General features: G+C 60.2%; 1 protein-coding gene across 7 annotated transcripts in view; it reads right to left on the bottom strand.

Moving 5' to 3' along the window:
- The window catches only part of NFATC1 (nuclear factor of activated T cells 1), a 135,413-nt gene extending 122,192 nt beyond the window's left edge, over positions 1-13,221 (bottom strand). For 2 of the 7 annotated variants that reach the window (XM_024235816.3, XM_063716969.1), the window contains exon 1: positions 8,666-8,852. In XM_024235816.3, coding sequence (XP_024091584.1) covers positions 8,666-8,753 — 88 coding nt within the window. In that variant the 5' untranslated portion in view covers positions 8,754-8,852. Of the gene's footprint in view, positions 1-8,665; positions 8,853-12,690 lie in introns of those variants that run through there. The other 5 variants (XM_024235818.3, XM_024235815.3, XM_063716968.1 and 2 more) reach the window with 5 other exon arrangements.
- Positions 13,222-13,551: the final 330 nt, after the last annotated feature.

Below are 13,551 nucleotides of genomic sequence, written 5' to 3'. Positions count from 1 at the left end.
TGAATCCATCTTTTAGAACAAAACAGAAGATTCTGGTACACAGCTAGTCCTAAGAATCATTATGTGTTAATTACACTCAATAAAATATTTCTTAAAATCATTATTAGGGAAATCAGTAATTTTAACAGGAAAGACGTGCCTCTGGATTTCTGATTTGAAAAGACATTTTACGACATCTTGGAACCTCATGATTACATGCCTAGAGGTGGGTATTCCCAGGCCTCTAAATAATACAAACAAGCACATGGAAATTCTATATTCATCTCCTGGTGCAACTGCACTGGCTGGAAGATATTTTATTCAAGGACAGTGCTGTCTTTCCGCTAAGTCGTGGTTCAGAAACCAACACGGATAAATGCCAAGAAAATCTAGGGTCTCAAAATACCAATACAAACCCACTGTATTTACTAATAGAAATGGTTCTAGCGCCCCAGGTAGGTGGGAAACACGGCACGGCAGCCTGGTAAGAGGACACACCGTGGCCTCAATCCCAGGAGTCACAGCTGCTTTCTGGAAATTCCAGACACTCGGGGGGCAGAGCCATAACAAAGAGAAAGAACTGTGATGGAGCCACACCTCACAGGTGCGACCAGAAGCTCTCAGGGGTGGGAGCTGAGACCTGCTCAGGACGTCTTCGTATGGGAAGGGCCCCTTCGCTGAGGCTGAGCGCCTTGGGGATGGTGCTAGCCAGGCCCCAGTCCCATCTTGCCCATCATAAAGAAATGCCCCCAAGAGGATGGGAGCCACGCAGTCTCCAGCACCAGAGAGAGAACAGGAATGGTCAATAAATCAAGGAGGTGGCTGGGCGCGGTGGCTCATGCCTATAATCCCAGCACTTTGGGAGGCCAAGGCGGGCAGATCATCTGAGGTCAGAAGTTCGAGACCAATCTGGGCAACATGATGAAACCCTATCTCTACAAAAAACACAAGTAGCCAGGCATGGTGACGCATGCCTGTAGTCCCAGCTACTTGGGAGGCTGAGGCAGCAGGATTGCTTGAGCCTGGGAGGCAGAGGTTGCAGTGAGCTGAGATCACTCCAGCCTGCACTCCAGCCTGGGTGACACAGCAAGACCCTGTCAAATCAATAAATCAATAAGGAGGTCTTTCTTTCCCCAGAGCCACGGGCAAGGACTGGGGTGGAGCTGGAGCTGGGCATCCTGATGCCAATTCCAGCATCCAGCCTGGCCTCTGGTCAGGACACGCACAGCATCCCCAGGATCTGCCCCAGCAGAGATGCCAGCTCTGGGACTGACCACCCACGTTCACTGGCATCCACTGTGCCCCCTGCCCCCAGGCTCCATGCTCACTGGACACTTCAGGCAAACACCAGGCTCCAACGCTAAAACTTCAGCGGCTGTCTTTCTAAAAATGAGCCTGGAAAGCAGCTTCCTGGAGAAGGTGAGGTTTCTGAGGAGAATTTGAAGTCCTCGGATCTGCTGGTGATACCTGGGGGGCTCTGGGCCAGGCAGGCTGTAGCCCTCTGAGGGCTCCGCCTGGGCGTCACGGTGGCCCCTCCGTGGCCCGTGCAAAGCCCCTGAGCCGGCTGCATCAGACCTGCTGGACAACAGGCCACACAGGCAGGTCCCCCTGTGCCCGGCGCCCCACACGCCCAGGTGACCATGCCAGGACAGCCCTGACGTCTGCCCAGCACGTAGTGTTGCAGAAGACCCGCGGAGCCATGGCCGGCTCTGCGGCTGGGGGTCTCCAGGGAAGCACAGGGACACAGTCCAACGGTGGACAGAAGGAAGGTGGGGTGGGGGACCAATGAGGGGGTTTTGTCGAGCGCAGGCCTGCGGCTCCTGGGGGGTTCCCATTGAGGCGCCACGCCGAGCCACCTGTTCACTACTCTGCATTCTCACCAAAAGTTGTCCGAAAGATATTCCTTAGCCAAAAATGCCACATTATATACATTGGCACAGGAACTCACACCCACACTTACTGCTGGGCCCACTTATTTGTCTAGAAGCCTTCTCGCCTGTTGGAGCAGAAACATAACATTCTGTTAGGAACGAGCTTCCGTCTCAAACCAGTCATCAACTCCAGGAGACCCGAAAGCACAGGAGCGGAACTGAGGGAACATGACGGTGGCGTGGATCTGATCACGGGGACCCAGCCTCCCTCCGACACCCCGACTTCCTCTCGGAGGCATCCGTGGCCTTCAACCGGCTCTTCAGGCCCCACTTGCTCCACACACTTCCCCTCACTGTCCAGACCTCAAAGAGGGCTTAACTGCAATTGATTAATGTATAGATTCCTACACTTCCTGTTTCCCAATCAAAAGAGGATTTATTTCCAAGACAGCTGATCCCGCAGTTGAACTACCATTTGCTGGTAGAAAGGTAATTCTGAAGAATTTTTTAAAATCCTAGCAATTAACAGAGCAAGTCTTGGGGCCTCCCCACCTCCCTCCCATAGGACTCAGCCCTGAACTGGCTACTCAACCAGTGACGGAGCCCAGAGCTGGGCCACACGGGGTACTAGAGCCAGATCACCGGAAGGTTCTAGATGAAACGGGGCAGGAAAGGGAAGGCGGACCTCACAGGTCTCTGTGTGCAAGTCCTCTGGGGCCGTAGCCCTTGACGTTTATGTGACAGGGGCCCAGGCGTGAGGGGAAGGGAGGAAGAGGAGGAGACTCTGCCCACAGCCAGAGCAGGAAGTGCATGCAGAGGCCCACGGACGCCTGGGGCACCAGAGGGCCTTTATTTAAACTAAAGTATTGCAATAAAACCTGATTCGATGAGACAAAGAAACACCGTAAAGCTTTTATTAAAAAACAAAAAGGGCTCACCTAAGCATGCGTTTTCCCTGATCAAACAAATGACAAAACGAAAGCTCAAATGCCTGAATTTCATTAGGATCCCTCGCCCAGGTCCTTGGAGGGCGGGTAGTGGATAAAGCTCCCTTGTTCTTCCTAGAAGAAGAGCAAGGTGTGGGGTCAAGCTGCCCCCAGAGGTCACTGTCCTGGCTGTGAGCCCCTCCCTCCCAGCTCCCAACGAATTTGGTTTCATGATCCACCTAAACCGTATTCAAATCTGAGTTATTTAACTATTCAAAGGGATAATATTTACATGAAAGGAAAATATTCCCAGTAACTTTCTTGACGATTCTGAGGTGCTTGGGCTGATTCATGTCACGTCAGACGCCACCACAGAGCTTGGTGACCCCACTCCCTGTCTGCCGTGTTGGAGGGCCTGGCTCTTTGCCAAGGAGGGTTCATTAAATTACAGTGCAGGTGAGCAGGGAGACAGCTGGATTCTAAGCAATGATCACGGAGAGCACATTCAAAATCCCTTAACGGAAGGTAATGGCACGGCCCCTCTGCTGAAAGCGCCATCTCCCCACTTTTGAGTCTCCTGATGCTCACCGGCTCACTCAGCCATCAGGTGCCCCACGACACACAGGTGGTTTGGGGGTGCTAGGACAGACGGCCATGCGGGGAGCACCCGGCTCTCAGGCCGGCCCAGTCCCACTGGCCTCAGCAAGTTCCACATGTCAGAGCTGTTAAAAGCGATCTGTCTCACTCTGAGAAATAATTCACTTCAGAACCACACACCTTTCTCGTTTCTGAACAACCACAAAAAACTGTATCCGTGCATGACATTAAATTAATACATGAAATACTTCTGGTCAGGGCTCCCTATGGGTGGCCAGCATTCCAACCTTGCAGACCCCGCCCTGTTGAGCCCCAGGGCACCTGCCCCTCACGACATGCAGTTCCCAGATGGCCACTCCCTCACTCACTGTGTGCAGGGCAGGACAGCCACGCCTCTGCCTTGCGCATCAGGCCAGCACTGCTGACAAGAATCACCAACTCCAGCTGCAGCCTGATCTGTCATCTTTCACAAACTCTGAGAGGCGGCCGTCACAGACGACGTTATCTTTCATTTTAAGGAACATCCCCTTCAGCACTTGCTGGGGCTGAACCGCAGGTCGACCCCCAGGCACTGCTGTCACCTCTCCAGACAGCCACGGAGTCTGCTGTGGGTGAGGCCAGATGACAACTGTGAATGTATTGGAAATAAAACAAAACGAAGCAGGGTGATCCACGCCAAGACCTTGCTGTTGGAAGCAATGTGCTTAGCAGGCCAGGGAAACGCTGCCTCACAGTGGCACCGGGACGTGGTCAGACCCGCAGCATGACAGACAGCAACAGCTTCCCAGACGCCGTTCCCCCAACAATCTGCCAGCGAGAAAGATTTACAAAGGCAAATAGGATGGCCTCGTCACAGCGCAAACAAACGGTATTTAATGTTCCATAAATAAGCATGCCAACGCCTTAATAAGGGTCCTTCGTCCGGCCCGGGGCCCAACCTGGGACATTGTTCCTCAGAGGTACTGGAATATTCCTTCCCCCTGGTCAGACGCACACATCATTTTAAAGCATCCTTTTTGAATTCTGTTTTCAAGGAATTAAAAAATATCCAAGTTGTTCATGGCTAGCTGAGATCTTCCTTTGAAAAACACGACACAGAACTGAAATATTCCAATCTGCCAGATAACTCCACCCTCCACGGAAACACCTCTGGAACCTCAGGGGGTGAGCTGTGCATGGTAATAGCAGGAACGCTTTCCTAAAACACTGAACTTGAACAACAGCGCGTTCCTAATTCAGCTCTCCCCTGGGACCTCTCTGCTCACCAGGCATCTCTGCCACGGGTTTCCTGCTGCAGCTCCTGACCAGCCACGGGCACCCCAGGCCCTCTTGGGGAAGAGAAATCCTATTTGGTGAAAATGGACTTGAGAATAAAAGTCTTCTAAAGCTTCAATTCTGCATAAGAGGTTTCCTTTCCACAAGTGAACCATTAAATGCCCCGGCAGTGGGCACAGGGCAGCGGCAGACCCGGGCACACAGAGGTTCGGAGGGTGGCCTCAACTGCCAGGGAGGTTCCAGCCCAAACACAGAGGCCTCGGCCAATTTCCTCTGAGTTGCCACAGCGACAGTGCTGGCAGCAGCCAGGCTGGCCAAAATAACTTAGAAAACAGGAGCCCTGGGGTGGGAAACAGGGCACGCCCGCCTCCCAGCTGACAGCGAAGCAGCTATTTCCTGAGTCCCAGAAGGGAGCGGGGCCTCCTCTCTGCAGAGGGAAGCCCGGGGCCTGCTCCTGGGTGGACACAGCCAGAAGCCAGACCCTGGAAGCCCAAACGCCACTCCCATCCCGCCTGGGAAATTATTTACAATATTCTCTTTTCATTGTCCCAACAAATGGTTACTGAATATCTATTCTTTGCACCTGCTGAGCACTTTCGAAATAAAGAACAAGACACAGCCCCTCCCTCAAAGCACCCCATGAAGACGTGGGACCTGCGCCCGCAGCCTGGACCTAAGTCCAGTGAGATGGAAGGGGTGGGGGCCACAGCGGCGTGGGCCAGGCTCCCGGCCACACACAGCCACCCTGCGGCTGCAGCCCCCAACCCTGGTACACTGACCTCAGCTCTGCCAGGACGTACAGCCCCTTCTCGGGGGATCTGGCTGACAGACTGCCTCCTGGGCTCAGGGCTGGCCACGTCCTTTACAACAAAGCTTGACTTTCTGTGCTTAGTCTAATCTATAAAACCCAGTTTGCCTTGCTTTGCAATTGATCTCAGACTTATTCATTTATTCATTTATATCCAGGCTCATCCCAGAAACAACATGAAGTGGTTTCTATCACCCGTCAAAGGCTAGAAAGTCAATGTAATCATCTAACAATGTGATATAAATAACATCATTGAATAATCATCAAAATGCAGTAATAATGGTAATAAAAAGAAAGAAGAAAACAGCACGGGTGTCTCACAGGAAAACACGATATGTACACGTAATGTACGTGACACATAAAGAACCTTTCCCCGCAACTTCTTGACAGGGTAAAAGCAGGAAGGGGCTCTTCTCAGCTCTGGCCTCTCCTGCTCGGAGCCCCCACTCCTAAAGCCCAAAACCACGGTGGTCTCTGGAGGGGCAAGGACCCAGCAGAGAGGTTTCACAAGCAGCCTGGAGAGCCAGCAGCCCAGTTCTGTGGGGCTCCCAGGGAAGGGCGCAGCTCCGGAGGGCCCAGGGTGCCAGCAAGGGTGAGGTTCACGGCTTCACTCATTCTGCTCAAGGAGTGTTTTGGAATGATCCCGGTGGGTGCCGGGGAGGACTGTGTCCTGAACCCACCTGGAAGGAGGCCACCTGCTTCCGGGTCAGGAGGGACCCCAAGTTCACCAGGGTCCCCATATCCGATGCCAGCAGAAAGCCCGCCCACCTCAAAACGGTGTATAAACTGTGGCGTCCTGGTGAGACTAGGCCTCGAGGGGCAGAGACTGGCCTCCTGTGCGTCTTCCCGGATAAGCCTGGAGTTACCTGTGCAGTCACAGGAGGATGCCGCCGGGGGTGCCCTTCCCCTGCGGCTGCTGTTGCGCACGGTCACGTGTGCACGGAGGCACGGAAGTGGCCCTTGTCACTGGGGGTGCGCTGAGCACCTGCCAAGCCAGACACAGTGCCCAGTGTGGCACAGCCCACCCTGGAGGCCTGGGAGGCTGGGCAGACCTAGCTCCATGGGGATAACTACGCCCTGTGCTTCTTCAAGGAGGCAAAGCAGTGAAATCTTCAGCCAGGGCCGAGGGCCCAGGGCCGCACACTGTCCTGCAGGCCCCCTGGGCCTCTGACTGGGGTGTAGGGCTTGGGTTCTGGCCGCACTGTGCCTGTCGCAGGCCCACGGTCAGTGATTCACGCTGTGAACGACCGGGGGTGTACTGGGAGGTCCCACCCGACCCCCGATGACTGCACAGGCGTGGGAGCCTCCACCCCAACAGATCCCAGAGGGGACACCCTGGTGGCCACACTCTCGTGGGACCGACTTTCACCCCATAAAGAGAGGTCGGGAGTGGGGCGACACTCTCACATGGCACGCCCAGGTAGAAAATTCTTCTGCTGAAATGCCCTGGCTCAAGTCCGGGAAGACTGGAACCAGCTCTGGAAGGTGGCGCCAGGGCCACAGGCAGCCCGAGTGGGAAGGGCCTCCAGCGGGTTTCTCTCCCACCCTCATCTGCCTTCGCTCCCACTGACCCCAAAGACCTAGAACCCAGGCCCAGGCAGGCAAGACATTTAGGGAGCGGCGGGTCATGAACCGCAGGCAGCACGGGTTTGGTTGGAGCGCTTATTTTCATAAAACGATCAAGACGTTGGACTTTTTAAAAGAGAGTAGTGAATGATACGGAAAACATGACCCTCATTACAGACTCGGAGGTCCCTGCTTGCCAAGCTCCTCCGGCTTCACCTCCGCGCGGGGAGGGCAGACACGAGGCCTTGAAAATGGGCGCAGACAGGGGCGGACGGTGACCAGCCTGGGGTGACCTGGACGGAAGAGATCTCGGGCAGCGGGAGAGGGGCCCAGGCCCAAGGGTGCCCACCCCACTCACTCGCTGCTCTTCGGGAGTGAGGTGTTATTTGTGGTTTGTTTACCTGAAACCCTTATTTCTGACACACAGAAGAGAAAATGAAAGAAAAGGCTGGGGTCATGGTAGCTCCGGTAAACTTGAAAGCTGGAGGCTTATGGGGGGTCTGCGGGGCGTGGGGAGACGGCGAGGGGGAGGGAGGGTGACTGTGGGGAGGAAGCCAGAAGAAGGTGGCGGGGGCGGGGAGGTCGGGGGAGGGTGGCTGGGGGGAGGGAGGAGGATGGCTGAGGGGGAGGTCGGGAGTCGGGTTGGGGGGGGCCGGGGGAGGGGGCGGGGGCGGAGGTCGGGGGGCGGGGTGTAGGTCGCGGGGAGGAGGGAGGTCGGGGGGAGGGATGGGGAGGAGGTCGTGGGGAGGAGGGAGGTCGGGGGGCGGGGGGTAGGTCGGGGAGAGGAGGGAGGTCGGGGGAGGGGGGAGGACGGGGGAGGGGGGAGGATGGGGGAGGGGTCGGGGAGGAGGTCGGGGGGCGGGGTGTAGGTCGGGGAGAGGAGTGAGGTCGGGGGGCGGGGGGTAGGTCGGGGAGAGGAGGGAGGTCGGGGGAGGGGGGAGGACGGGGGAGGGGGGAGGATGGGGGAGGGGTCGGGGAGGAGGTCGGGGGGCGGGGTGTAGGTCGGGGAGAGGAGTGAGGTCGGGGGGAGGGGTCGGGGGTGTAGGTCGGGGGAGGGGGGAGGTCGCGGGGAGGAGGGAGGTCGGGAGGACGGGTCGGGCGTGTAGGTCGGGAGAGGGGGGAGGACGGGGGAGGGGTCGGGGAGGAGGTCGGGGTAGGGGTGTAGGTCGGGGGAGGGGGGAGGTCGGGGGGAGAGATGGGCTGTAGGTCGGGGGAGGGGGGAGGTCGGGGGGAGGGGTCGGGGGTGGAGGTCGGGGTCGGGGTGGAGGTCGGGGGAGGGGGGAGGGCGGGAGGGGGGTGGAGGTCTGGGGAGGGGGGAGGTCGGGGGGCGGGGAGAGGGTGTCTGGGGCGGGGAGCGCTTCTCCGCCTCTGGCAGCGCCACCAGCCCTCTGTCCGGGACCACTTCGTCCACGCCCGTGTCCGGACCGCGCTCTCCCCCAGGACCCCGCCGCGAGCGCTCGGAGGAACCGCGTCCGAGCCCAGGACGCCCCGCACTGCAGCGCCCCCCGCCGTAGGCGCCTCTGCCCCGGGCGCGCCGGGGACTCCTGGGGTCCCGGGGGAGCGACGAGGACGCGGAGGGGACCTGGGCGCCCCCAAACCCCGACCTGGCCCCGCGCCCCGCGCGCCCTCCGGGACTGACCCACCTGAGGCGGCCGCGGCGGCGCCCTCGTCGCGCTGGTTAAACTCGAAGAGGAACTCGAAGTCGAACTCCTGGTCCTCCAGCCCCGTCATGGCGGGTCGGGCGGGGCCGGGGTCGCGGCCGCCCGGGGTTCGGTTCTCCCGGCGCTGCCCGCGCGGCCTCCGCGTAACGTGACCCCCGCCCCTCCCCGCGTCCCCGCCCCGCCCCCGCCCCCCGGGGCGTTTCCGGGTTTACATAAACAACCGGCTCGCGGCCGCCGGCTTCCGAGTTTTAAATAAACTCCCGGAGCCGAGCGCCGGCCGAGGGCTCGCGTCCCCCCGCCCCCGCCCCCTCGCGTGCGCGCGACCCCAGGGGTCCCCCGGCCCGGCGCAGGCTCCTCCGGACCCGGGGGTAGGGGCGTCGGGACCCCACGGTTCCGCCCCCGGGGCACGAGCGGCACCAGGTCCCCAAGGCTGCGCCCAGGGCGACCGAATTGTTTTAAAAGTTTTTTTTAAAGTTTTCAATCCGGGCCTCCTCGGGAAAGCGGCTGCAACGGTGACCCCCGAGCGCCACGTGCACGCCCCGCGGAGCCCCGGGAGTGGGGAGGTCCCAGCCCGAGGCCGCCAACGCTGGGAGCCCCGATTTCAGCCCGACGGTGCCGGGAAGCGCAGGGATTCCCGCTGGGTTCGTGGCGCGCCCCTCGGCCTGCAACCCCCTGCGGGGGGCCCGGCACCCAGCGGCCTCTCCTGCGAGTCCCCGGCCTCCAAACACCCGCCCTGCGCGCCCCGCCCCGCGGGGAACCCGCCGGTCCTTCTAGGGGCGCCTCCAAAGATGACCTCCTTGAGCGGGGCGGGAAGGTGGGTTCGGGTCCCACCCTAGGCGGCCCGAAGCCTGTGCGCGGCGGGGATCCGGCAAGCCGGGCTGCTTAGCCGAGGGCCGCCCTGGGCCTGCCTCTCCCGCCGCGTGTTCTAACTGCCCCCGGGGTCTCGGCACCACATACACCCGACGCCCGGAATAGCAGGAGGATGGTGGGAGTCTGAGGGCGGAGGGGTGCGCGTGTCAAGCCTGGCAACCCCCAAGCTCCTCGGAGCGCTCTCTCTGGCCTGCCCGGCGGGCACTGCCTTTTCCAGAGGCGAGAAACCCGCCAGTCCCAGGGTCGTCCCCGGGCTTCTACCGCGACCCTTTCACTGGCTGGTTTTCTCCAGTGATAAGCCATCGTTCCGTGTGGCCTGATTTAGTTTCTAATACTTCTGACTTTGGGATGGATGTTGGAGCGTTGTTTTTAGTTTTGCTGTTTTTGCCGACCTTGGCCAAGTGGAAGTTCTGTTTTCTGTTGAGAAGCCACAACGTTTCATTCTCTTCATTGTACAGGTTACAGGTTTGTGTTTGTTTGAGACGAGTCTCGCTCTGTCACCCAGGCTGGAGTGCAGTGGTGCAATCTCCGCTCACTGCAACCTCCGCCTCCCGAGTTCAAGCGATTCTCCTGCCTCAGCCTCCAGAGTAGCTGGGACTACAGGCACCCGCCACCACGCCCGGCTAATTTTTGTAGTTTTAGTAGAGACAGGGTTTCACCATGTTGACCAGGATGGTCTGGATCTCTTGACCTCGTGATCCGCTTGCCTCGGCCTCCCAAAGTGCTGGGATTACAGGCGTGAGCCGCGGCGCCCGGCCTGTACATTGTTTTTAAAACTCCAGCCACCTTTTTACCCCCACCGTAAAATTTTACACAAATGACAGCCCTTATCATCTGTTTAGACTAAAACTTTTTGCTAAACTGTCCCGCCTGCTGGTGGCCCCAGGCCGCGGGCCCTGCAGGGATGGAGGCTCACTGCCGCTGTCCTAGGACTGCACTGGTCTCCATTCCAGAGAAGAGGTCGGTGGGGCGGCTCCCCTGCTGCTCCTAGGAGCCCCCCTCCCCCCGCCCCAGTGCTGGGCTTCCTTCCTGCAAATGGTTCAGAGCTATTGGTCCAGATTCAGAGCTGCCCGTTCCACAGACACTGGGTGTCTCCATGGAAGTGTGTTTAGCTTGGACGCATCCTCCCAGAGGCTGGGGATGTCTGCGGAGGCAGAAGCCCCGCTGGGTGTGATGAAGCGGGGTGCCAGCGCCCTGCCATTTTCTAATCTGAGCTGGGAAACAACGCCGTGAAGTTAAGTGGCAGAGAACAGGGTGAGCTTTGTTTGGCCCCAGCCCGTGGGGCATTCTGTCTGGAGCGACTTCTGACTGGGTGGCTACCTACAGGCCTGTACTTCTCTGCGTGGCCTTCAGGAACCACGACGCCTAATGAGCTTCCACCCAGATGGTCCCGAAACCCGAGGGACGCAGGGGAGGCGCCCAGGTCCTCGGATGGGCCAGAAATGGCCTCGTGGGGCCTACTCAGAAGGACTCAAGAGTTTTTCCCGGTGGTCTCGGCGATGGCCGGTGTGGAAACCACGCGTGTCCCCATGCTGCCGGCCTGTGTGTATCAAGGACCAGATCACACTTTCCGGCCGGCCCAGTTCTGCAGCCCTCATAAAATACACCCATGTCGGTCGGGCGTCACTGCCCAGCGCACTGCCTTGCAGCGGGGACCTTTTCGAGCTTATTTTCTTCAGTAGGAAACACGAAAAATAGCCACTGCCCCGTCGTGTTTTTTCCTTGTGTAAAAGAAAAGGGCTCCTTACTGCAGGTCGGCCACCGGCTCTTGAGGTACAGAGATCTGAACGTGGAAAGACCTGCCTTTCTAAAGGGAGTGATAATAAACAAGGCGGCATAAGTGTCCCAGGATTTAAAACAGAAACTCCAACAACAAAAAATTTTAAACTCTGCTACTAGCAAGAGCACATTGTGTAAAACACTGACACGGGACATGATGTTTAAACATGTAAACATTTTCTGACATTGGGATGAAATGGTGTCTACCTGCCGTCCCGTGAAGCGTCAGGGCACCGACCACACGGACCCCCCTCCGTGGAGCTCACGGCCCTGTGCTCAGCTCTGCTAAGACCAGCGAGTTCTCCAGAGCTGGGGGAGCCCGGTTCTCAAGCAAGCCCCGCAGTTATCAGGGTCGCGCAGGAAGCGGCAGCGCTCGGAAGGACGTCTGCCCTTATGAAATACATATGTTGGCAGGTGTGCTGGCGCTCTTTAAATAAATTATATAAAATGTTTCAGAGCTGGTAAGGAATTTGGAAAAGTGTCTTCCAATTTCCATTAGCATTTGCAACCCCTGATTCCTAACTTGTATGCTCACACCTCTCCAAGGGTATTTTCAAAGCCACTTGCAGGAGCCCACCCGGCATCGCCAGGGGTGTGTGCCAGGGACGGGCTAAGGTGGGGGGCTGGAATGTGAGGCTGAGCCGCAGGGGGGTCTCAGCGCCCCCCACACCGGGTTTTAGGGACCCCACACTGTGCCATCTTTTTTTCACTATAAAGAAGCAGCTGGAAACTTGGCGGTTCCTTTTCAAACTTGCCTGAAACATCTTCTCTGGCTGGAACTCCTGCCTATAGGATTTCAAAATGGCTTAAGTTCGGGGCTGTGGTGCGGCCGCGCTTCGGATCTTTTGGTCCTGCAGGGGAGTTCGGGGGCGCGGCGCGAGGGAGACGCCGCCACAAGCTCGGGGTGGGGGGCGCAGAACCCCCAAACCGCGCTCTTGGCGCCAGAGGGTGGCCCTGCCTCGCTCAGGAAGACACGGGGCATCCTTCACTCCCAAGGAAGCCTCCCTTCCTCCCTCCCACGTGCCCTCTGCGGTCCTGACGGCCCAGACTCTTCAGTCCCCAAATCGCCGGCCTGCGAGCCGCTTCCTCGGCGGGACCCGCGGCGGCCTCGCCTCGCGCCCTCAGCGCTGGGGCAGAGGAGACACCTATTGGCAGAAGGCGCGCTCGGAACCGGGCTGCCGGGAGCTGGGGGACGCCGTTCCCGGTCCGCGCCGCGTCCCTCCCTGGGCGCACAGACCTGGCCGACCTCGTCCTCTGGCCGGGACCCCTCCGTGCGGGCGACGGGGACGAGGGCGGGGGCCGCGGCCCGGGCCGTGGGGGGCGCAGGGGTCCGGGGGCGGAGGCCGTGCGGGGCTTACCTTCCTCCGCGGACTTCATGGTGCCGCCGGCGCGCGGCGCGGGCCCCAAAGTTTCTCCGCTCCCGAAGACCGCAGCCGCAGGGCCAAGTGGAAACTTGGAAGAGACTGGAAAGCTGGTGCTTGGCATCCGCGCGGCGGCGGCGGGGAGCGGAGCGGCGGGCGGAGGCACGGGAGAGCTGGCGCCTCGCGCCGCCGGGGTCGGGTCTCCGGGAAGACAGCCCTCGCCCCGGGCTCAGCGCCGCGCGCCCCGGAGGAAAGTCATCGAGGGGCGTGTGCGCGCGTGGCGGGGCCCGGCCGCGGCCCTAGGACCTGCGCGGTGGCTCCGAGCCCTGCCCGCGCCCCAGTGCCCGCGCCCTGCTGCTGGGATCTGGCGCGGCGACTCCGCCGGCGAGTTCGGAGCCTCTGAGTCTCGCTCTGACGCAGGGCCGCGCTCTGCCTCCTGCCTTTTTAAAGCTGGAAAACACCTCCCCCGCCTCCCCGCCGGCCCGGCGGCTCCCGCGCCCCCTCCCTGCCGTGACATCACGCCCCTGCTGCCCGGGCCCGCGCGGGGCCCCGGGGACGAGTCGCCGAGCGCCCGCCCCTCCCCGCGCCGCGGCAGCCGCTCGCCCGGGGGCAGGGGCGCAAGAGGCGGGGCGCGCACGGGGAGGGGGGGCGCCCGGGGAGGGGGGCGCCCGGGGAGGGGGGGCGCACGGGGAGGGGGGCGCACGGGGAGGGGCGCACGGGGAGGCGCACACAGGGAAGGGGGCACACGGGAGGGGGGCGCACGGGGAGGGGATGGGGGCGTAGGGGCGGGAACGGGGAATCCGCGGGCCGGGCAGGGGGTCGCTGGGGCTGGCGGGGGAAACGGGGGCGAAAGGGCCA

This window comes from Pongo abelii, chromosome 17 (genome assembly GCF_028885655.2).
Source record: "Pongo abelii isolate AG06213 chromosome 17, NHGRI_mPonAbe1-v2.0_pri, whole genome shotgun sequence".
NCBI lineage: Eukaryota > Metazoa > Chordata > Mammalia > Primates > Hominidae > Pongo > Pongo abelii.
Note: the sequence above shows the minus strand (reverse complement) of the source record. Positions and strands in the feature narration are given on the sequence as shown.